The 24,560-nt window shown below is 42.5% G+C and overlaps 1 protein-coding gene across 5 annotated transcripts in view; it reads right to left on the bottom strand.

The window, feature by feature from the left end:
* Positions 1-3,741: 3,741 nt before the first annotated feature.
* Positions 3,742-24,560, bottom strand: part of ets1 (ETS proto-oncogene 1, transcription factor) — a 37,398-nt gene continuing 16,579 nt past the window's right edge. For 3 of the 5 annotated variants that reach the window (XM_085795122.1, XM_085795121.1, XM_085795124.1), the window contains 7 exons: positions 15,587-15,706; positions 14,599-14,799; positions 14,225-14,302; positions 13,600-13,845; positions 12,003-12,263; positions 7,345-7,463; positions 3,742-7,021 (listed from right to left, as the gene is read on the bottom strand). In XM_085795122.1, the coding sequence (XP_085651248.1) occupies positions 6,806-7,021; positions 7,345-7,463; positions 12,003-12,263; positions 13,600-13,845; positions 14,225-14,302; positions 14,599-14,799; positions 15,587-15,706 (1,241 nt within the window). In that variant the 3' untranslated portion in view covers positions 3,742-6,805. The remainder of the gene's footprint in view (positions 7,022-7,344; positions 7,464-12,002; positions 12,264-13,599; positions 13,846-14,224; positions 14,303-14,598; positions 14,800-15,586; positions 15,707-24,560) is intronic. The other 2 variants (XM_085795123.1, XM_085795125.1) reach the window with 1 other exon arrangement.

The raw sequence follows: 24,560 nt of genomic DNA, 5'->3' as shown, positions 1-24,560 counted from the left end.
TGTCAGTTATTGTTGCTTTGTCAAATAGCCTCCATTATTTCATGTTAATGTATGCTATTGAAGAGAGTGGATCGTACACATAATTTTCCACTTTTTAAAGTTCATACAAAAGTGGTTTTGAGGTCTAGGAAGGGGGGTTGCTGGTGAATGAGAGCAAGGATAAGATTCTCAATCCTGTGCAACACCAGTGTTTCTCAGTCACTTGTGGATTTTAGGCTTCCAGACTATTGGCTGGTTGGATAACTGCTGAATGAATAAGCACATGTACAGATTGTTAATAATGTGTATGGTGCAATTAATTTATGATTGACTGTTTTTCATTCTGCATCTTTACAATTTATTGCTTTTTTGAAAACATCTGGTGGCTAAGTTTATCTTATGTGACAATGACATATGTTGGACATGAACAGGGCATGAACAGGGTCCAAATTTCAAGAGCCCACTGCATTGGTTTCCAAAAACCTTTATTTATGGCAGTAAACTAGATCAGCAGAGGATAATTCCATGAGAAGGGTCATATCTGAGGAGACATGGTACTTCTGTCTCTGCTTATGGTAGTCCCTGGACACCACTGAAGTCCATACTGGCCCAAGTCAGGCCAACCATGAAGTACAATAGGACATGACTATATCCACATGCAACTGTGTCTTTACTCAGGCCATCGGGGGCCTCCAGGGACACATTGGTTATATTGGTTTCACAACTTCCCTGCGTAATGGAACCACTGAGTTGGCCTCTTGTGCGTCACAGGGATTCTCCTTCTATGAAGAGGACATGAGGATGGATATAGTTCATCCTTATCATAGCAGAGAGTCCATTATGTCCTAAATCTGAAAATTGTAGACTTATACAGCTGAAGTTTGACGCTGATAGAGCTTTATAACATTTGGAATGAATGATATTCTCTGCAATTCTAAAACACACACATTTCTGTGCGAGCCAAATGGTGGTCAGACTTTAATTCAACCACCAGCTTCTGCACTGATTTTTACAATTCATTTATATGACATGCATATGCACTGTAACATTCTCATAGGAGATTTATGTAACAAGCTCTGAAGATTTATAACATGCATACACTCTCGCTTCACCACATACACTGTTTCCTCTGTTAGTATTCACCACCCCTGTGATTGGTTTAAGAGGTACAAGGACAGATTCTCTAAATCTATTGCAAACTACTGTCAGGACCACAAAACTGTGAGCTACAACGTGTTTTCAATTCAGTATCTAGTATTTGCTCAGATGGATTCTGTAATTTGGCCCAGCCACAGGCTGTCTTTTATTCCATTTGGATGCTATGCTGCTAATTAAGACTCGATCCAAGGGACACGGACGTGTTGGAAAGCAACAGAGTGCAACAGAAAGCTCTGCTACTGAGCTAGTGTTTAATAGTGTTGAATACTGCTGTCAGCTTGATAAAAGGGTTAGTAATTGAATTAAAAAATTCTAATAACTGGTGCCTCTGCGAGACCTTCAATCATAGACGCCATTCGCTCGACTGTGGCGGTCAATCATCATTTATGAGCCAGTTTCCATTCTTCCTGTACTCCCACATGCCCTAACGTGCATTGCTGGATCAAAAAAATCTGTTAAAAAATCTTTTTGCTTTGTCTCAACCCATAGAAAATACAGACAATAGCTATTTAGCGATGTAGCATGCACCTCTGTGATTTTTTATTTTTTGCCTTCCAAGCATTGGACTCAATATTTAACAGACTAAGGAATGGGGTTTTCAAATTAGCATAAGCCAGAGGGAGAATAAAAAAAGACTAAACACTCAGTAGTATCATCTGTTTTTATTGCAACAACATGGCCAATATTTCCCAGCTTTCATGGTTACACTAGCTCATCATTTAATCTCCCTGTCTGTCTTTCTCGGTCATGTTAAGACTACACGCAGGAGACAGATGTAGCTTGGTAAGACCCTTTAGATAAATATTTATGTTTGAAATGTGACAAACGAGCCGCACTCCAGTGTCAAGAGAGCTGTAAGCTGCTGACGACAGGAGGTGATACTTTTTTGTCAGGAGAGGCAGAAATCATCAAACATCTTTCAGCGTTCAGCGACTGCAGGTGTGACAGTTCTCACTTTCTGCACAGGCTTCCTCTTCTCTTCATGTCTCTCTCAGCTGTCTTTCATTCTTAAACACAGGTTTAAATCAGTGGAGTTTTTCTTTTTTTATATTTTATTTTATTTTCTCTTGAATGGGGCACAAAGAGGGGGAAATTGGGCAAAGTGTATCTGCGTGAGCCAGCTTTGTGTCTGGTTTTGGATGTGGAATAAGCAGATATGAGTGGTATCATAATGGTTTGGATTTTGTTCCAGGTCTGTTGGGAACATGCACTGCATGGGCAAGTGTTTAAAAAACGTGCAGAGCCATCATGTCTGGTCTGGATCATCAGTTCAGTCAGAGCTAAGAGGGAGGTGGAACAGGAGAAGAACCACCTGGGTAACCTCAGCCTGCCCTCTGCCAAGAACACCACCGACAGGCCCATAGCAGAGGAATATGGGTTTGATTTTGACAGAAGACAGCTCTATCATGTTTGCTTTGGGGTTACATGTGAAATATGTGATATCAGTCATGTGTGTATATTCTGTGATTTTTGCAGTATGTGTGTCTGGTGTGATCAGCATCACTGTCATTTTTACAGAGCTCTTTCTAGCCTACATTGTTCATGTAAATCTGCCTAAAACTAAATACACACTTGAAGAATTGTGTACAGACTGTGGTTCTCAAACTGAGAGCCATGAAGCCACTGCAGGGGGGCCTGGATGACTAATGGAAAAATATGGAGTCAAAGTAAATTGTATTAATATGATTTATGTTGGGAAAATAAACAAACAGGAGTTTGCCAATGCTGTCACACAGACCTTTATTACATCAAATGTTCAACTCAGATCCTTTTTTATCAGCTGTTTTACCCATTGTTGTAAATAGTTGATAAAAGCCGTGAGGTGGGGAAGGAGGGTGTGAACTATTTTTTGGCTTCTGAAAGGACACATGGCAGCAAAAGCTTGAGAACCACTGATTTCCAGTGTTTTCATGTTGTTTCATTTTTGTTTCTACATTCAAACTGACATTTTCTTAAACTGAAAAACAGCTTGATCTGCTGGACCTGTGTGTTGGCCGCCTTGCTAGACTTGCTGCTGCAGGACCAAACAGCTGTGCAGTTTAGGGCAGCAGGCCATCGCCCTGTATGTTTTCTATCTGCAGTGGAATTTATATGAGCCCGGGGTTACAAGCACATGAATGGGCCCCAGTGTGCTGGTTCTGTTTTGACGTCACCTCATCAGTGCACATGGACTACACTCATCAAAACTGGGACACATCATAACCCGTGTGTATTTCAAAGGCAACCCAGGGCCCATTTAAAGCACTAGTGCGTTGATGGGAACAGTTGACTATCCATCTACCTCACAAAGAAAACAAACTCAATCAATAATTTTCTGCATTTGTTACTGGCACCTGCTCTGCTAATGTCTCTGATGACTCTTAATACTGAGCTATGTCATGCAATGTGTTTAAGGAACTTCGAGCCTGATGACTCAAAGTCACATCTCAAACCACAGGGATTCCGGTATAAAATAACACCATGTTTTCACATAGCCAATCTAGTCTAGTTTATTAGTATATGGGATGATCAAGCTATTCTAATAATGATATAGTAATAGATGTTGTTTTGTAATGTTGCTCAAGAATCAGAACAATAACACCACACACAATTTTGAAATCTATGTTCACATATATTTTATAACATTTTGAAGTACATTAAGTACATTTTAGAAATAGAAGCTACAGTTTATAAAACCTTTCCAGCAGAAATCATTGATGGGCCAGCATCAGCCTTTTTTTCTCTAGCAGACAGGTCTATTTTTCTATATAAAAAAAGGATTAAAAAAACAAACAAACAAACAAAAAACAAAAAAACAACAAAAAATAAAATAAAATCGCTACATTATTTTGTCCTGCGCTACCTTTAAATTCCCATGAAAGCACCAGCTGTCTGCATCTCTTGTCTTTTATAAAATATAAATTATTGAAAAATATTCAAATGTTTGTGAACTAAATACAATAAAAATGATCTCATAAAAAAAATACGGCGACACTATAAAATATACAAAAAAAAAACAAAAAAACAACATCAAAAAACAAAAGAAAATTGTTTTTTTTCCTTCTGAATCCACTCTGAGATATGCATATGCCACAATCTATTGGTGTGTATACACTTGCCTGACTAAGGATCATTAATACATAAGACCTGCAGTAATGTCTGACAGTTAAAAACGGATGTTTTCCTGACAAAATCATTTTCAAAATAAGAACATTTTAAGTAACAGAGGGTTTTCTTTGAGCACACTGATCTCATGAAGTCAAACATACAAACATTATGACCTTGTGTTGGGGCATCAGCAACCGTTAGAAATATATTCAAAAATCTGTAAAGCTCTCTTTAACATAAAACACTGATAACTGAAAAAAACAAACAAAAAAGACTGAACAAAACAGAAAACAGTGTTTTGAAACCTTGACACCAACATGCAGAACAGAACGGAATGATGGTACAGTGAAGATTATTACTAAATAATTTGTTGAATTTCTCTGTGTGGGTTGGGTGAAGGTTTGTGAGTCAGTGCTTGACGATAGCGGATGAGCTTGTTACCAATGAAACATGATGAACAAAATACAGCATGTCTTTTCTGCATTCAGTGGGAAACCCAGGTCAGCGAAGGCGTTTCTCTTTGTCCTGAAGCTGTGTGCTTTCCAACATGTTAACAAAAGATAAAAGAAAAGTCAACACTTTCCACACACACACACACACAAAAAAAAATGCGAGAGATTTCTGGTCCCTGTCTTCCAACACTGTGGACGATACACGAAGCACCGTGGCCAAAGACCTCACATGGGTTTTGGTTATTATTCCTGCTTTGTCTCTTGCTTATTTGTGTAATCTGGGTCTCAATAAAGCATTATGAAATACAATCTGTACAAATAGACATCTCAAAAGCTATTTTCATCCATATGGGTAACATTCAGCCACTGTAAACAATAACATTATATTCTAAGATGATTTTTGACTTTGGCATTTCCCATAAGGCCAGTGTACAGCCACTGTTCCCACTGTTGGAAGGAAACTGCTGCCAATTTGCTCAAATGTAACCAGTGAATGTCTATGCCTGTATTTTGAGCAAACTACACGAATATGGGTGGAATCACACACGAGTTACAGTACTCACTATGAACAGATCGTTATTTTGTCCATAGAGTAAAGTAAAACGCAAAGCTATAAATCAAATACAAAAGTCTGTCACTCATCTTACACGTCTCTTCTTTGCATTCAGGCATGATGGCAGCAAATACTCAGCCCACGTAATGCAAACCCACAAAGCAGTGCCAACTTGCATCGTCTCTATCAGTCCTCGTCCTCGTAACAAATGATTACTATCAGTGGGATCCCCACTTTTCTTTCAGTCACCTTCATCTTCATCTGTCCCATACAACCTCTAATTCTTTCTAGTCCACATCTTTTTTTTCTATTGCCTTTCCCTTTTTCCTACACTGTACCTTCACACTATACAGCAGCCACTTCCCTATGGCCAAAATGTACTGCATAACAACAGAAATGATAATCTGACATTCTTAGGATTTTGTGAAATCACTCCCTCAACTACTTCACCTGTGATTTTATTATACAGACAGCGACAAAGACTACTCAAACACTTCTAAAGCAACGCTAACATGGACAGTGAACTGACAAACTATGCATCTAATCTGCACATTACCAACGCTTCTTACCAAAGACTCCTGATTTTCCCCACACAGATTGTCTACAGTTTGCTAATACTGGTGGTATATGCAAAAAATGCATAAGTTTCAGTCACAATATGCGTCTCAAACAAGATGGCAAATATGTACGTAAAGGTGAAAGCGTCAGTTTCAAACGCAACGGCTACTTTCAGTTGTCTTGTCTATCAGACGATCTTGCTATGAATCATCACCACGGGTCCTCACACCCTATAAGAGCACAGGGCCAGTGTCTATAGTGTTGTCTGATAACGAATCAGCACATTTTCAGTTAAAGACTCCTAGAGAAGAGAACAGTTAAACTGATGGCATCTAATATTTGGTTCCACTGTGATACCTTCATTGACAACGTAACAAAAAAAAAAAAAAAATCTTCCAATATATGCCTGCTAGGTAGGTTTACATTGGGTGTTCTCAACATCAATAATACAATACTGGCACAAGCATCTGCTCTTAAACAACAAATTATAAACAACACTTTTTGGTCCAAGCTGAAAACTCTCTCCTTGCCAAAGAGAAACAGTGAACATAATATCTCAAAGAAAATGACATTAAACTTTCCTCAGTTCGTTTTTTTTTTTATATTTTGGCAACCGTTTTTCTTAGCGGGAACTTTCCGCCCCGCTGTGCTCGTCTCCCCGCTGTGCTACTTAGGCAAAATGGAACCTGAACTCTACCCAATAGCTCTCCATCTGCCTTGAGCTGCTAAATAATACCGGTATATATCACACATACGCCGCTCACACACACATGCGCGCACACACATCTCAAATGCAACAGAGTATGAATACAGGCTTTTGGGTTGTGCCTTCTTTTGAAAACATGGTCTGAGAGACAGGAGCTCGAAGTTGACAAAGACCACAGTTAGCTGTTAAAAACATTTTGGTCCCCAAGAAAAAATGGTTTACCGATGCTATCAAACAGTTAAGACCACTTAATGAGCCCCAGTCCATGTGGCTCCTTAACGTTTGTCCTCACTTCACGTTTCAGCTACGCTTTCACTCGTCCGTATCAGGCTTTACGTCCAACATTGCGTGCAGCTCTTCGGGAGTGTACCCCAGCAGGCTTTTTAAGTCACAGACAAAGCGGTAGACGTAGCGTTTCCCCGATGTCTTGTGGATGATATTCTTATCATAATAGTAGCGCAGGCCACGGCTCAGCTTCTCATAGTTCATTTTGGGCTTGTTTTTCCTCTTGCCCCACCTCCGGGCAACCTGAAGCAACACAGGGAACAAGTGGGTTAAGATGGGGAAAATCATACAGTTTCATATCAATTAAGAAAACAATTATGATAATAAAATCTTGTACATGTCAGTAAATGCAATCATCGACATTTACATACAAAGGCAGTACTTGGTTTTACGTCATTGTGGTCTGAATCACTTATGATGTGAAACCTGTACAGTTCACTATGAATGGGGCCGAATTAGGCATGCAAAATGTTCTGCAAACGTAAGAAGATATCTTGTTCATCTGCTTAACTACTGAGGACCTCCCAGCGCGTGTGCCGGTGACCAGCGGTGTCGCGACCTCTCACCTCATCTGGGTCAGAGAGCTTGAACTCCCAGCCGTCGCCTGTCCAGCTGATGAAGGACTGGCAAGACTTGTCGGTCAGCAGCTCCAGAAGAAACTGCCACAGCTGGATGGGTCCGCTGCCTGCAGAACAGATGTGGGGGGACGGGGAGGGAGAGGGGAGGTGTGCATTTAGAGAAGAGCTGTTTACACTGAGAGGACACATTGTTGTTGGTTGCTGTGGGGGTTTAAGTAGCAGAGTGTGAGCTCAGGGCAAAGATATCAAGATCCAAATGCAGAGTGTATTAACAATCTGTAGTCCAGTATTATAAACTACTGGATTACATTAAAGCAGTATGCAGTAAATAGCATTTACTATACAGCACGTTAATGCTAAATGAAGCAAAAGACATAAAACAGACTGAAAGGTATAAGAGAAAAGTGAAAGAGAAGTAAGTGCAATGAAGGTAAAAAAAAAAGAAGTGTTGAATATTCATGCCAATTATTCACTTGTGTCTGAAGAGGGGCAAAGTAAACCTTCTAATGTGGGTCAGGCTGAAGTACAGCAATGGAACCAAATGTCCTCCTAAATACAACAGTCCCATTCATCATGTATTCCCTTGTCTGCCAGTTGCCCTGTGCACTATGTGAATCTAGAGTCTGAGTTCCACACTGATGAAATCACTAGTTTAAAATAAGAGAGGCTGCCTTCGGCAACACATCTCTGAGACTTGAATACAGACTGTGTGTGTGTGTGTGTGTGTGTGAGAGAGAGAGAGAGAGACAGACAGAGAGAGAGAGAGAGAGAGAGAGAGAGAGACAGAGAGAAAGAGTGCAGCGCTTAAGTCATAATGTTACAGTGGAATGCATTTTTCATGAATGAAGAGTAATATAATAACCAGCTAAAACCAAACTTCAGTGTTATATCTCATGGAAAAAAGGAGGGAAAGCAGAACACAGATAAACCAAAAAAAAAAAGGTTGGGTTTGTATCTGAACTAGATTCTGAAGTACACTTTGATCTTGTGGTTTTTCATATACACTAACCCACCCACTTTTGAGACTCGCATGTTGAAATCACACCTGCCGATGCAGCACACCGCCTCAGCAAAACTGAGGCTAGGCAAAAGTTAGCTCTCTCGGGCGCCTCAGAAAACCAAATATACCCTCATACAACACAAACAAAAGCTTTCAGGGAAACAGACGTGTGGGCTGAACGCTCGAAATGGCGCCTCAGAGCCCTCTTTAGTCCTGATAGGATTGGAGAAGGTGCATGACAACAGCCACCCCAACTCTGGAAAATAAGTGGCTCCGCAACAGTGAGTCTCTTTCAGACTGGAGCGCTGACTCGCATTCCAAAAGTCTGCTACTGTAACAGCGAGCCCTCATAAGGGTAATACAGTGCCCGTTTACCAGCCCCCTGTGCTCTCACGCCAGAATGTTGGCGACCCTTTGACAAAAAAAAAGTTTCCAAAAATATGTTTCAAGTCTCCATGCACAATGGGCCTCATTGAAATAGCATACAGTGTGGCAAAAAGGGTGGTTAGGGTGGGGGCAGTGTTAAGTATTCGACCCACGGCACGCTAAGTTTTGAACATATGCAGCTATAAGCAGAAGACAGGACTCATTTATGCATTATTTGTACTCACAAGTCTCAAAATCATGATACGCATAATAGAAAATAAGGACCCATGGTGTATTAACTTGCAGAAAGACGTAGAGCCCGCACACCAAAACTCAGTTTCAGACTTTTTATTAATTTAAACAAAACAACGTTTCGACCACCAGCGTGATCTTCTTCAGGTTTAATAAAAAGCCTGAAACAGAGTTTTGGTGTGCGGGCTCTTCGTCTTTCTGCACTACTAAAGGTTAAACCCAGCACCCACGGCCGATGTGCGTATAACCAAACCTAACTTTCGCTGTATTAACTTGCTACATAAAAAAAAAAAAAATAGAATATTAATCATTTATCGATATTACCCTTTTTCACTTCTACACTAGATATCGTGGAAAGCTCCTCTTTGTATGCGTTTTGACTTGTGAGACAGAGAGAAAGAGGAGAGAGACACCAAAGTATCATGATACAGACAGTTTACCATGTTCTGAGGCAGCGTGACATTAGCGTAGACAGAGGTGTAAATGGTGAATTGTCACAGGAAACCACCGAGATGACAAGTGCAGCTTCACTTATCTCTCTGTAGCCTTATCAGGCTCCCTGTCCTCGCTACAAGTGTCACCTGTCACCCCGTGACTGAGACAGGAAGTCGAGCAGAGCAAGCTGTCATAAACATCAATTTGAGATTTTTACAAAGGCCTGTTACTTTATTTTGAGATTGATTTTCCTTTTTTTTTTCAGGGCGGCGGCGGGGGGGGGGGTTCGAGGTTTCTCTCTCCCGCTTGCTCACCTCACCATTTCTTCATCCACCCACACATATGCAAACGGTCACGCACACATATATGTACTCTCAAAAAAATGCTTCCATCTGTCAAGGTACTACACTCTTCGTACTTACGCTGCTCCAAATGGCAGCTATGACCAGAGCAGGCTGCATGATGTTTTTTACTTTTCCAGGGATATTAGGGGGTTTCAGCATGATTTATTTTCATCTTTCCCTCTCCGCAATGTGTAAAAGCTCTGATTTTCACATCCTCAATGAGAATACATTGATGTGCATTAGGCCGAAGACGCTCTTTGCTCTTTGGTGTCATGGTCTGTGCCCCTCGCTCTCAACAACTGATGCATGTCAGATGTCACAACGTTAGCGGCAAATGGAGTCAAAGTGTTGAGAGATGTACATTTGCGAAGGTGGTGGAGGAAGATTTCTCCTCATTTTGACAGATCACAGATTTCTAGCTGATCAAATAAAAATCCAAGAGCAGCTTTTGGTCAAAGCTTGTTTAAAAAGTTTGGTGTCAGAACCTCTGCACTAAACACTGAATAATATGTCCGGCCATGAGTCTTATTGCATCGAACTATATCAGCCTATGCATTTATTCTTATAGGTTTTTATTCTCTTGGTTATGTGAAGTGCATTCCCAGCGTGTCTTACTCATTATTCGATTATATGTGCATTACCACATCTTTCCCACATCATGAATGACTCATTGTTCTATAAGCGGCGTTTGAAATGATAACCATGGAGATGACCAATTAACTTGTGCATACCAACTTTGGAACAGTCTATTGCGATGTGATATATGCATTGTTGGTGACGTTTGAGATTTGCTCGGAGTTCCCCTTTTTGCAACACTGGCAACCTCGTAGCCTTGTGACTATAATTTAAACACGGCTGAGAAAGTCCCCAGACGCTTCAGCGTTAAGAGTCGATTCAGTGTCTTCAGTGGAACCGTTCAACTCTCCTTACAATTCAATTTTTTAACAGTAATTTGTGTCATAATTTGACTCAACCTGAACTAAAACCCTCCACAGAGAATTTATATTTAATTTCTGATGCAACACATGATTTGAAAGGCTTGCTCGTTGTGTGTTAATGCAATATTTAACATGTCACATTAAAGCCTTGATGTTATTTATAACAGTTCAGATAATTATAGGAGCAGCCCAGTGTGAACATGCACATCCTGCTAAACTGGTAAAAAAGAGTGACAGGAGGAGGTTTTTTTTTTCTTTTTGTGTTTGTTTTTTGGTTGTTTTTTTCATGCACATTTTCAAACCAAAAACCATGACAGATGTTAATATAGTGCATTTGCTTTAGAGGTGTTTGCAAATATCTCCACATCTTACAGAAGCTGGAGAACATGCTTTACATAAACCGGTTCCTTGAGCGTGTACGAGTAAGAAGATGCGCCATGAGATGAAGAGATAATTTTTTTTTCTCTTTTAGCGTTATGTGCAAGGGCAGGCATGATTTCTATGTTTCACCAGCGTTGCTAGGACGACCCAGAAAAGGTTGCGATGCGGGCTGCAGATAACAAGGAGGTAGATGATAAGTGACGACAGAACAAAAGAGAGAGTGAGAGAGAGAGAGAGAAGAAGAAGAAGAAGGAGAAGAAGGTGTGAGCAGAATATGTTTTGTTTCCTGTAATGTGCATGACTCTGGCTGCCTTGGTAAAAGGTGTTTTTTTTTTTTTTTTTCTAAAAGCAGTGCATTAAGGCACCCCCACAACAGGAGCTTTTGCAGAGCATCAACAAGTGTGTTACAGCTGCATAGAATGTTGCCTCTCATAAAATTGGTAGAGAACAAAAGTCCTGCATAATAGTTTGGGGCTAAGTGTCTCTGATTTTGAAATATTCACTGCTGAGATTTATGCAATACATTCTACGACCTGACCTTTTAATTGAGCTTTTGTACCTTTGTGCTCTCAGATGAATGATCTAGCCTAGGCAAAGTTCAAGCGTATGACATTCTTCTGTTTTTTTCATTGTGCACAAGAGTGAATGTCAATGAATGGAATCTTTTCAAGTGAATTCAGATGGCATGTTATAATCATGTAAAAGTAAACGTTAGCAGCTACTGCTGCACACTACCGTTTCCAGTACCAATCTCAGAGTACCACTGTGCATGCTGGCTGATTTACGTAAATGCACACATATATGGAACAGAGTTTTGAGTTACTGCCTGTGATAGTTTAAAAATAAATGTCTGCTGTAAAAGGTGCCATAAAATGCTGCAGCACTTTTTGAGGCTCTGATGTAAAAACTCTCGACCTCTACATGTCTTACCTGTGTATCCTGCCAGTGCTGCTGCTGGGATGACGGGTTTATCCTTGCTGAGGTCTGAACGCTCCCTCACATAGTCTTTGAAGGTGCCCTTGGGCTTGTGGCCGTGCAGGGCGGTGGGGTAGTCTTCTGAGTCGAAGCTGTCATATGAAGGTACCCGCTGCAGGCTGCTGAATGAAGACTGGCTGCTCCATGACTGGGTCAATCGGTCACAGCTCTCAAAGCTCTCAATGCTCTCAAAGGAGTCCTGGCCACCAAGCTTACCTGAGAGCACACAGAAAAAAAGGGTTCAAGTTTTTGAATAAATCAATTATAAAACTGTAAAATATTTTGTTGTAACATATTCTTAAAAAGCAGCAATTTTTCTTCAAAAGATGCCTGCATATCCATGCGAGTATAAACAGTTTTCTCGCCTTTGATAAAGGAGCAATGTGTGTGAAAGTGACACATACAACACCTGTAGCAGTAAATTACATTCCTGCTCACTAAGCTATAGTTTTCTGTACAGTGCCACATCTCTCCCCATTTCACACCTCATTTCACTTGCACAACCACCATTCAAGTTTGATTTTAAATGGGAGACAATCACACAAATTGCCATGCTATTTTTGGCCTTGGGAAAGATAAGAGGAGCCTTTCAATGGTGAGTCATTAACAAATGACAGATAATGCAGCGCCTCGATTGATGCTGAAATCTTCCAACTGCTGAAATTGAAGCCACATGTGGATATCAGTTGTGCAGCAAAAAAAAAAAAAAAAAAAATACTTTCCCACGTTGGGGGAGCACAATGTAACACTCAAGAGCTTGGTATGTGTGATGCATGAGGACTCGACCTCATACGTTGCAGGCAAATGCTTAAAGCGCCATAAGGGGCCTTGTATAGTGCACTTGGCACATGCTATTCATTTATACAGCTGGGGATTTGTGAGAAGAAAATCCTAGCTTTGTGACTATAAATGTAAACCATGCCGCTAATTCCTCTGTAAACTATCACTGGGAGAGAAAACAAGCCCATGCATTCACAAAAGCAAACAGTTTCATGAGAAAACCCCACGCTCGCTAACTGAGGATGACACCTCTATCTCCTTACCCAGAACCTTGAAGTTGAGTCAAGGAAAAGAGGCCAACAGAAACAAGAAAAGAAAAAAAAATCTTGAAGGTTACACCACTTGAACTGCTTTACATAAAGGACGGGCGGCAAGAAGAGAACACGTTGTGGCTTTGGTTTGTGTATCACTCTGACAAAAACAATAGTTTTCTTTTTTTTTTCCCCAACCCAGTCTAAAGTGTATGAGGCGCGTTTGCTTGAACCACAAACCAACCAGAGGGCCTGCTTTTCTTCTCCTCTAATACACACACATTGATGTGGCACGACAAGATTCTGGTGGCTTCAGCACAATAACATGCACGCATGCACCCCACAGAAACACTTAACATTTACATGTACTCACATAAACACATGCACGCACATGTGGACACGTTTATCAAGCAATCAATCCATGCAAAGTGTTGAGAGCAACAGTCATGCAATGCAGCACATTCTTCGATGCAATGCTTCTGCAGGCTAGCCCCTATATTCTTTTCTTTATGAGCCCTCACCTCTGCTGAGGCGTCCCACACACATGTTGTCAGGGGACACCACCTCCTGCTTGACAGAGAAGTAGTCCCCCTGCAGCGGGTTGAGGGGCGTGTCCCGTAGGATGACAGAGGGATATTCACTCTCATACTTCAGCGTCAGCAATTCTTCTGAGCTGATGGGATGAAGCGTCTGGTAGGACTCTGTGATGAAGCCGGGCTCTGAGTATTCAGAAGGAGGGACACACTGAGCATGCTCAACACCATAGCCTGGAGACGTGAAGGAAAACAAGTGTAGATAGAAAGCAAAGGAGCAAAACAGAGGAGGAAAAGATCAATCTTAGGAGAGTGGAGTCATTATCCCTCCTGTGCTGTGCTGCTGCTGTCCAAAAGCTCAGTGTGTGAACCGTCTATAGCAAATCACAGCCTTGAGTGTTTGAGAAGAATGTTGTACATTTTTAGGCAAAATTATGGATCAGACCAAACCTCAGCAGAGACAGCAAAACACTACACTACACTAAATACTGATCCTCCTTTATTCTGAACAATGGGCCTATCTTCTTTTTCCATTCACATTCTTATTCTAGGCGTACATCTCATGCTATTACACGAACTGATTAACAATATAATGAGTGTAATGAGTACTTACTGACAAAGTAGTCTGAGGTATAACGGGATTCCTGGAAGTTGGAGGTCAGTCCATTGATGGGATAATGCTTTGTATCCTCTTCATGAAAAATAGATAGAGAGCGTCAGTGACCTCCTCATTGATTTCATGTATCGTGTAACTGCATCCAGCATTATCAAAAATTAATGACCTGAGCAAAACTGTGTCTTCCATTTGACTCATGTTTAGCAAATGCCTACAGCGTATCACCCTCTTATGTGCAAGTGACTTTTTTTTTCCACTTAGAGTGGGTGAGATAACAACGTGCTCAGCTATCTTGAAACAGCCTTATAAAGCCACAAAATAAAAGCCAAAAACAATCAGAAAAATCAGTCTGAAGATGCATATGACCTCACCTTTTTGAAGCATTTCTAAATGTTCCCAAAGGATGTCACCCACAAAGTCGGGTGCTAAGTCCAGGAATCGCTCTTTCCCCATCGCACACAGGCTGGCTCCGTTGATGCAGAATTTTTCAAATTTAACGTCCTTCAGACTGAACTCGTTCACTGTCCACGTTAGCCACTCAGCCACGTGGTTTTCTGTCCACTGTCTGGGATCTGAGGGATCAAAATGTACAGTTGTGTCACGGTTATTTCTGCTGTTATGCCATTTTAGTAACATCCAGTATCATTGGAACATTAATGTTGTGCTGACTAAGGTGCACATATATATTTACACATTTGTCACACACATATGAAACCTATGACGAAATGTAGGCTTTTCCTGTTTGTGCATGATGTGCTGCAACACTTGACAAACCATATTAAATTCAGTTTTTAGCACGTGAAAACTCAAGACCTCTGGTTGAGCTGCAAACTTTCACACTGCTTCTCTGATAAATATATCTACCAATAGCAAATCAATCAGCAGTAAGCAGGGAGGCAGCAGTGGATGTAAATAGCAGTGGTAATGACAAGCCAAAAGCATAGTTTGCGGATATAGCATCATTACACAGATAAGCTACTGAAAGCCCTGCTGTTTCCCAACAGCATGAAGAGGTTCTATGCTCACCCTGAATTTAGGAAGCTAACTCATTATTTTACTGTCTCTCCCTGAGTCTAGTTTCTCTGAATGTTGAAATGTCAGTCGGTCTGCCTAGACTGAAACATGTTTTCATGTAATGCCAGTTCTGGAATAACTGGGTTTATCCTGCCTTTCTAAGAGACGCCCTCACTGTATGATCTGTGGCAGGCGGCTACGTGAAAGGACCTAATGAATGGGTGTCCTTGACATGTGACGCTTTGAGGTGGTTTAGGAGGGGCTCATGCTTTACTGATAAGATTTTATTTCCTACTGCAAATGTTAATATGGACTAATGAGAGTACAGGCAGCTCACAGTCTTACCTTTGGGAATACCCAGCCGCTGCTGTTCCTTTGTGAAGCCACTGAAGGTGGCCTTCAGAGCCTGGGACATCATCTCTTTACTTCCTGGAGTTAGCAGGGGGACATCACCGCACTCCGGATCTGCCAATCATAAATTACAAACGACATTGATTAAGATATTATTTTGAGTAATATCTATGTCTAATTCATTTGGCTATGGAATTATTAACATGATAATGTTGTATACAGCTTTAAATTATTATTGACAACCCAATCTAATATAATGTATCCTGTATTGTACTTCATGCCAGTGAAGATTACTGAATGGAAATTTGTCTCGAGCCAGAAACAGAGAGAGAGAGAGAGAGAGATGGGTGGGAAAGGGAGACTCGTGAATGTGGTTGAATTAGCTGTTTACACAGACACACACGCACCAACACACACACCCACACACACAAACAAAGTCTACACAATTGCCTCTCTCCGTGATCAACAACATTGTACGACAATTACCTCCCGTCTAGACAGACACTGTCGCCATATCAGTTCCAATTTATTTAAACAAGCTGTCACACCATCAGGTCTGATCGCTTTAAAAAATTGAGGAAACACAGCGTGTGTGCTCTGTTTCTGTGGGCGATACACATGTGCATGAGTCAGGAGGCTGAGCAGCAGATCGTGGAAATCAGTGCGGTTTATAAACAGAATTTAGTGTGTGCAAGTTGGAGCAGTTGACATGCAAGTGTCTTTCCAACTGTTTACACTTTCTGGGAAATTTGGGGCAAGTTGCTTTACAAATACTACAAGCATCGATTTCTCTCCTCCCAGCACATCCTGGGTGGGACTGCAGCGCCTGGTGCCCATCAGTAACACCATGACCCCTGCTAGCCCTCCTACCGTGTTGCCCCCACACAGTAGGCCTACTGTCACTAGGCTGAGCATGGGGTCAGACATTCTGGGAGGTCAAGGGTCAAGGGACGAGGTGATGATGTCACTGTGGCTGCTGGCGGGTGGCTTGGAGATGATGGGGGGTGGGCTGTCTCAAGGGTCTCAATCACACACTGGGCTTTCTGTTCTCTGCTCACAGCCAGTGGGCACCCAGTGGGGAACAGAGCTCCCTTTGATGGCTTTAAACAGTGCCTGATGACTCACACTCATCTAATTAGATTTACCAGGCTGCAGAAGTGTGGGATAAGGGGGCAAAACTGAAGATGATGAGGCGAGAAGGGGGAAAGACCCTCAGGACACTATCACTGGAAAAAGACAGATAAAAACTAATCGCGCCTTCAACTTGTGCGTTTTTCTCGTTAACTCTTCTTTCTTATTTATTTCGACTGCACATTGATTAAAATTGTTAAAAACCACATCGCAAACCGCTCGGATCGAAGCCAAACTAGTACCATGAGGAAAAGTTGTGTCACTCCTCTGACTGCAACGCCATTCGCTGAACCCAGATGTTCTGGCATCTCCACTGGCTGGTGGTTTTTATCTGCCAGCAGTACACTGGGGCAACATACAGTTCATTCTTGTTTTCACCACTCGCTGACGTCTCGACCTCGTCTGGAATGCACAGCAGCTGTCCCTCCTTTGCCCATGTAACCAATGTCTGTCTGGCTGTTTGTAAAATTAGGTCTCCCACTTTCTTTTTTCTGCCTTTTGCTCTTTTTTCCCCCCTTCATTTTCTCTCTAAAGAAAGAATCCTTGCAACTGACCAGAGACGGACAAGAGCTCTTTGCTACTTCATGTGATTCAATTAGGCCTGTAATAATATATTGCTGTCTGTTAGACTGGTGAACAAGCAGAAAGTTATTCGTTGGAGTAAGGAGTGTAAGCAAAGACGAAGAGCTGAAGATAAACACTGTTTTACAGTCTCACATAAGAACTGAACTACTCTGTTGTCAGACACAGCTCACACATCAAAATAAATTATTGTTTCACATTTAAAATAAGACCGGCCTGAGTTGTCTTTATGCAAAAGGTGTAACACCAAGGTTTTCTGAGCCTCTACTGAGCTCATTTTGCTTTTGAGTAGTTTTGGTGGTAGAGCAAAAAACGTACATGTTGCAAACGGCTGCAAACTGCAATGCGACTAGAGCCTCAGACAGTCTTCGCTTTGATGTGAAGGCAAAGGCAAAATGTGGCAGTTTATTTAAGCTGGATCGAGTGGAGTTTGTCTGCATTTTCCAACCATTTACGCCCCTCCCTCCTTCCCTCCCTCCCCATCGCTTTTATCAACCAAGCCCCAGTCTGTACTTGCCCACACAGACTTGATTCCACTTTAGCACTAAATCCTCCATCAAAGACACTCAACACCATATTGCATGAGAACTACCATTAGGCACTCTAAAAGAGAGAAATATGTGAGCCATGATTATAGAGCAAATTAGAATGTGAACTGCAATTTGTGTTGTTTGTTTTTTTGCTTTTGTTTTGAATTTCTTGTTCCCCTGATTAAGATGATTTTAAAGTGGGGTTTTTGTTTATTCTCTTCAAAGCACAATACATGTCACAGCCTTTATGTATGTATGTTACGTATGTTATGTATTGCTTTGTTTTACTTTTATGATTTGATATTCAATCTTAAAAAGATGACGAAGAGGTCAGAGTGACTCTGAAAGGCAAACATAAGTCTTAGAAGTGCAATGATAATAGAGCAGTCTCCATGGTGAATGATCCATATGAAAGTTATCTGCGGCAGCACTAATGTACAGTGTGCATCCATTAGTGAGAGAGGCGAGCTTGGATCTAGACGATCTCTAGTAAATGGTGAAGTCCTGATAGGATTTCAATGCCTGTGAGTCCCATTAGATACAGAATGGTCAGTACGCACTGAGAGTTAGAGCATCCACAAGTCATCACTTTCCACATTAGTCCCATCCACTTAGCTCACGGAATGCGGGAGAGGGTGTAAATCACAGGCAGCGTTACGACATTCACTATTTCACTAACAAGACTCAGAGTAAAACCAGTGAAAAGGCTGAAATGGTACCAATTTGTTGTAATGATGTAGTGAGAAAAATAAGTCCATCTATTCTAAGAAACACTGATCAAGTGAGGCTGATGTTGTGTCTGGATGTAAATGTACAGTAAAAGGTATTGATTAGCCACTCCCATCTTGCCATGATACAGTATGATTAATGGATAGTCAGCTGAGTGCAAGGGCGATATGGCTCCCAGGGATTCTCAATGACAGACTGTACACTTTCACTGTCGAGCCGTAGCTGGTCACCAAGCCCCAACCCAACCTTAGGTGGAGGTTTCTGTTTGGCACCCTAGGCTGTTAAGCTGACACACACATATAAACACACATACACACATGAGCTAAATTAGCAGCCGTCTTCGCCTGTGCGCCAGAGCGTGGGCGTGAAATTGGGAATTTTTGCGGCTGGGGCCAAAGTCTATGGGGCTGGAACACGCAGGGCTGGGCAGGGCAGGACAGGGACGGGGGAAGATAACAAGGGAGTGTCTTGGGTGGGTGAGGGGTGAATGGTGAATGAGCAGGCTGGGTTGGGGTAGGGCTGGGGTGGGGGGTGGGGGGTCACCAACCTGTAATATGAGCCCATCACAGGACAAGAAAAGAAGGGTGGGCACAGAGAGAATAGGAGAGAGAGATACAGATGAATGGGAGGTCTCACAAAGCTCCCTCTCTTCTCCTTGTCTCTGGAGTGACATCACAGTGGGATCGGTGCCATCTCCCAGCCTCTGGCGGAGACTCAGTTCATTCATAAAGCCTGGACTGCTGCCTCCACTCAGAATGATGCAATGATACAAGCAGAGCAGGCAACCAGACCCAACAAATAAGGGACAATATGCTTTCTATCATGTGATTGAGCTATAAATAACCCTATAGAGCTTATCTAATGAGTGGGTGTCTGTTGGTGAAAAAAAAAGAAAGAAAGAGGATGACATCTGAAAGCCTATCCGAAGCTGAGTGAAACACATTAGGGTCAAATTGTCATTTATTTATATCATTATTGGAGTATGTGGTAGCTTACGTTTCGCTCTACCCCCCGTAGTATAGTGTATGGTGAGCTTTTTTTAAAGATGTGAATGAGTCCATTTCCTGTGGCTAAGTTGCCACTTCCTGTGGGAAGTGGGGTGAGTTGTGGGTTCAGGTGAGGGTCAAACATTTCAGATCTGCCACTGAGGTCTCATACTCTTCCAGAGTATCCTTAACATACACACAGGTACATGTGAGCAAGCTCACGACCAGGCGCAGGAAAAAATGAGGGGAGGTCTTGGCGACTCGCTGAGGGCATATAATCAGCTCTTTAAGTGAGACCAGTCAACCCGGAGCAGACCAGGGGTGACAGTGGTATCTGAGAGAGCCTTTGATGGAGATCTGTATCTGGACCCTTGGTCTGAGAACGCGGGGTCATAAACCCAACCAACATGAAGGGGGCCCATTGAACGCCACGGGGTGATAAAGTGGTGGCTGAGGGCTGCAGCGGAGTGAGAGGAGGAGGATGGGGTGGCAGTCTGGATTTGAGAGGGCTGCTTGTTCAGCCAGCTGCTCCGCTGTTTAGATTTCCATCTCAATGCCAAGGACCAGGAATAGATATGTAGGCTTGGCTCAAGCCAATGTGAACGGGCCAGACCAGAGCTAAACCCAAGCCTGCTCCAATACGGACAGTGTTAACCTAAAGAGATCCAGCTCGCTAACCAGGAGCATCCCACCATCACTGACAGCAGTGCTGAAATACTACTTTTATTCTTAGGCCTTCACCACTGGTTTCTGGCTGCACTCTTGAAGCGCAAACCTGTGGTGGTGTAAAGCAGCTGTACAGGACAAGGCCACAACTGCTGACATCTGTCTTTGGCCATGAAACTGGAGTTGTCTGGGATGATCACCGCCACAGACACGCCGGCTACTGGAGCAGACTAATACCCCATAGCTGCCTTGCTTGTCTTTTTTTTTTTCTTGCTTCCACTCCCTCTATTCCTGAAATCATATTAGCTTATGATGTGAAAGTGCATTAAGTCTACTGTTTATGCCAAAGTCTCAGCCCTTGATAGGACATTACCTCTGAGTTTGAAATGATCCGCACCGTCGCCAACAGACGCTAAACATATTTCTGCTAGAAGCTTGATGGAAATTCTTTTCTTTTCCAGAAGAACGAGGGAAAAGAAAGGGGCAAGGCGGAGTTTGGCTCCTTGTTGCTTATTTAACTGCCTAAGTTTTGTTGCTCTGTTATCTTTAACAGTGTGAAACAGCCCGGGTTCTAGGTATGCCTGTATTTAGTATTAAAGGTTGAGCAACACTAATGTACTTCTCACAACGGTCCATTGCACAACCTTCAAGTTCTCTGTTACTTTGAGAAGGCAGATGAATAATATTGGAGAAAATGCTAAACCCTAGTATGCACTAGAGTGCTACACAAACAGTAGATATCTGACAAATCTCACTCAACTTGAGGGTTTTTCCATGACCTCCATATATGTTAAATATTTATAATGAAAGCACTTCTTAGTCCAAAAGGATCTGACTGTCTTTTTTTATCCATCAATGCTCGGCATAGTGGCGAGGAGAAGTGAACTGACAGGCAAGCACTGTAATTGTGTGTGTGTGTGCATGAGTGCAGGTGGTGTTAGCCTAGCTGCGTCCAAGCTAGCTGCCCTCCCAGGCTCCGTCCTCTGTTGTAAACAGACGGGGGATGCTCTGGGGGAACTGTTTAGCCGTTAAACCAAACACACGACACATCTGACAAACAGTTTACTCTCCGTGTTGCATTTTTTCCACAAAACATGGTGACTGCCCCTTTTTCAGTCCAAACTGATGCATTCCACAACCAGTGCTCCTGATATGAAGTGTGAATTACGTGGGACAGTGCACAGCCACACATCCATCAACCAGCTTTTCATATGCATGGACGTCCTATTGACTGGGTCTAATTATATAGCATACATACATAAGAGTGTGTTGCTTGTTTGAAGGCAAGCTATGGTCGGCAGATGGATACTTGATAAATAAATCCCCCCCGACCACAGTGTTTTCATGTTGCATGCCTAGCATTCCACCTCTGTTTTACAATCGCTAATGTGCTTCTCACAGCTTTCTTGTTTTCCTCTAATGTGACCAAAAATGACTTGTGGTCTTAAGTGGCAAAATGTTTTCAGCCCTTGATGACGAATTACCCATCTATTTTAAGCTTAGTGTCTTAAGATAATCACTAATCGCTTCATCTTATTTAAGATAGCCTACGTTATTTTTCATGACGGCACGAAAACACCTTAGGTCGAGTGTGAAAACCACAGTTTGATAACTGGAAAATTACAACATGGTGTTTTGCAATAAAAGATGGAGGTAATTTCTAAAACCTCTGCATATCATCACAGTTGTGTAAACTCCTGTTCTCCTTGTCTTCACTATCTATCTACCGTACCTCGCTCTCTTTCTCTCTTACTCTCACTTCGAGACACACACACACACACACACACACACACGCTGGCTACGCAAGCACAGACAGGCTGTGACTCATTTCATCAAAGAATGACTGGACTTCAGAGGGTATCGTGCTGCTTCATTCGACAGTGTGACTGGTCATGATAAAAGCAGTGACCATATCTTGTAAAATTCCTCCTCAATGACTCAGTCACCTTGTAACTATGCGACATACGCAATGTTTCAGGCAGAGGGCAGACAATCTCTGTGAGATAATGTTCCAGGAACACAATGGCTCTTCTATCAAAGTCAAGTTCTCATGTTTTGGATAGTTTGGCCTTATGACTGATGTAGTCAATAAAATGCAACTTTTTCTAACATGTAGAAAACAATGGCACAAGGGAGGTTAGGCTAGGCAGACAAAGCTAAGGAATCCAGCTGCTTTTACTTTCAAAGCCACAACCCCAACAGCAGATTTCCTCAACCCCCTCAATGGCTGCCAGAGAACATATGCCTCCTGTCTGACTGCCACAGTCACACCTACGCCGAGAGAGAACACCACCCACACACACACACCCAATTCTGTACCAGGTCTTTGCTTCGGCACGCCACGCAATCAGTACAGTAGGTCTGACTGACATAAAGTCTGTATAACTGTTGCCCCACTTGTTCACCTGATTATAAAAGCAGCACACACACTGCACACTGACTCCAAAAACAGGTGGTGTGCAGCAAAACGCAGACAAAAGAGAAAACAAGGGAAGAAAATGTGGAACATAAACTGAACAGAAATGAGTGACATGGCCTGGTTGTGGACAACTGAACATCTGTGGTGAAACAAACCTGCTGCCTTTCAGGACTGTGGACCGCTTCTTAAAAGCAGGCTAAACTATAGCCCAGTTTCCATTCCAATATCGGAAACACAGGGCCCAAAAGTAGAACCATAAAATAGAAACAGAAACAGAGCAACAGCGTGGGTGTTTGTGGAGCCATTTTGGGGCAGAGTCAGGCCACTTGGGGTTCATATTCAGGCTGGTAATGTGGGTAAGGGAGAGGCCTGTGGTGGACAAAACCAGTAAGCAAGCCAAGCAGACACGCAGTCGGACAGTCAGTGGCGTGCGGTGCATGCAGCAGGCGTCTAGTGCCATGACTCAGGGATTACAAGCAAGAAATGAGTGGGGATGGGACCGAGTGCACTTCCCAGGAATTCACTCTATCCCACATCAAGGTGTCGTGAGAGAAACTCTTGTGGCCAGCAGAAAGACACTGAAACAGAGGAAAGGGAAAGGAGGAGGGGGTGGGTGGGGGGATTGCTGGAGGAGGAACTGTGTGAGTGGGTGGGTGAATGATTGAAAAGAGTTGTCTGTTACAAAACAAGCTTGTTAATGCTTTATATCCCCAGCCAAGGAACATATTTTCCTTTGTTTTGGTTGTTAGCTTTGTGTGGAATGTGAGTAAAACGAGAAGCTGTTGAAGACTGATTGCTGGGAGAGGCACTCTCATCGTTTTTGATTTCTAATTACTATCTTTTTTTGATTTTTCCTTAGCATAGCGAGGAAATATTTACCACCAACTTATCAACCACACCTTGGAGGAACCATCTCTCTCCATCCCACAAACACCCCCACCCTCTGTTTTTATTTCTTACCATATGCTTGCTATTTAGCAGACTGCTGTATCTAGTGCTAACATGCCTCACTGTATGACTAAGCTTTATAAGCAAAGATTAAGGCGTGTATTCAGCAGGGAGGCGTCAAAATAGAACCCACGCAGTTTAATTGTTTTATGTTTATATGGGCAACACAGCAGATGACAGGCTGAAAGAACAATGAATGAAACATGGGCTGGATGGGGAGGGGAGGGGGGGGTTACCCATTTGATGCAATATAGCGGCATCACAGAGCAGTGGCAATAGAGAGAGACAAGGTCATCATGGAAACTCACACACATCACTAGTATCACCCAGTCTGTTGACAAGTATGACTGACAACAGGGAGGTCCATTGAACAAGCTGGTATCTGTTGCACCTGGGTGCAAACATGGCCTGGTCAAACACTACCTAATGACATATGTGTGATACACTGAACACTAGACTGACTCATCAAGTTCTGATTTGGCAAAAAAACATATCGCCCTCAGTTTGACACAGCGAGCATCAGATGAAAAACTGACCTGTTTGCTCCGTTTGGCCCAATTCATTGACAGACCACATCAAGAGAAGCCCGGATCACCCAAACAGTGTTTGCACAGCTGCCAGCCAGCCACGCACACTCAAACATTGGCATATATTACACTGCACTACTGAAGGAGTGCTGACACAAACAAAGCGGAGCAAGAGAGAGAGAGAGAGAGAAAAAAAAGAAAACTGAAGCTTATGTAACTCCCCCTGTTCTGGCACAACCTAACCCTCTCCACACTGTACCAACACACAGGAGGCACCTTGGAAAAGAAGCCTTTGTAAGAGTCATTTGTATGCTATGGCCTGTGTGTGCCTGTGTGCATACTGTTCGCGGCGGGCGTGGAAGGAGATGCCTTATAAGGGCTCTCGGCAGAGGCACCAGGCATGCCAGTTATAACAAACAGCATCACTTTGATCAGATAAAAAAAAAAAGT

Source organism: Trachurus japonicus, chromosome 13, assembly GCF_045865225.1.
Source record: "Trachurus japonicus isolate A0001 chromosome 13, Traja_1.0".
NCBI lineage: Eukaryota > Metazoa > Chordata > Actinopteri > Carangiformes > Carangidae > Trachurus > Trachurus japonicus.
The sequence above is the reverse complement of the archived record's forward strand: the minus strand, read 5'-3'. Positions and strand labels throughout refer to the sequence as shown.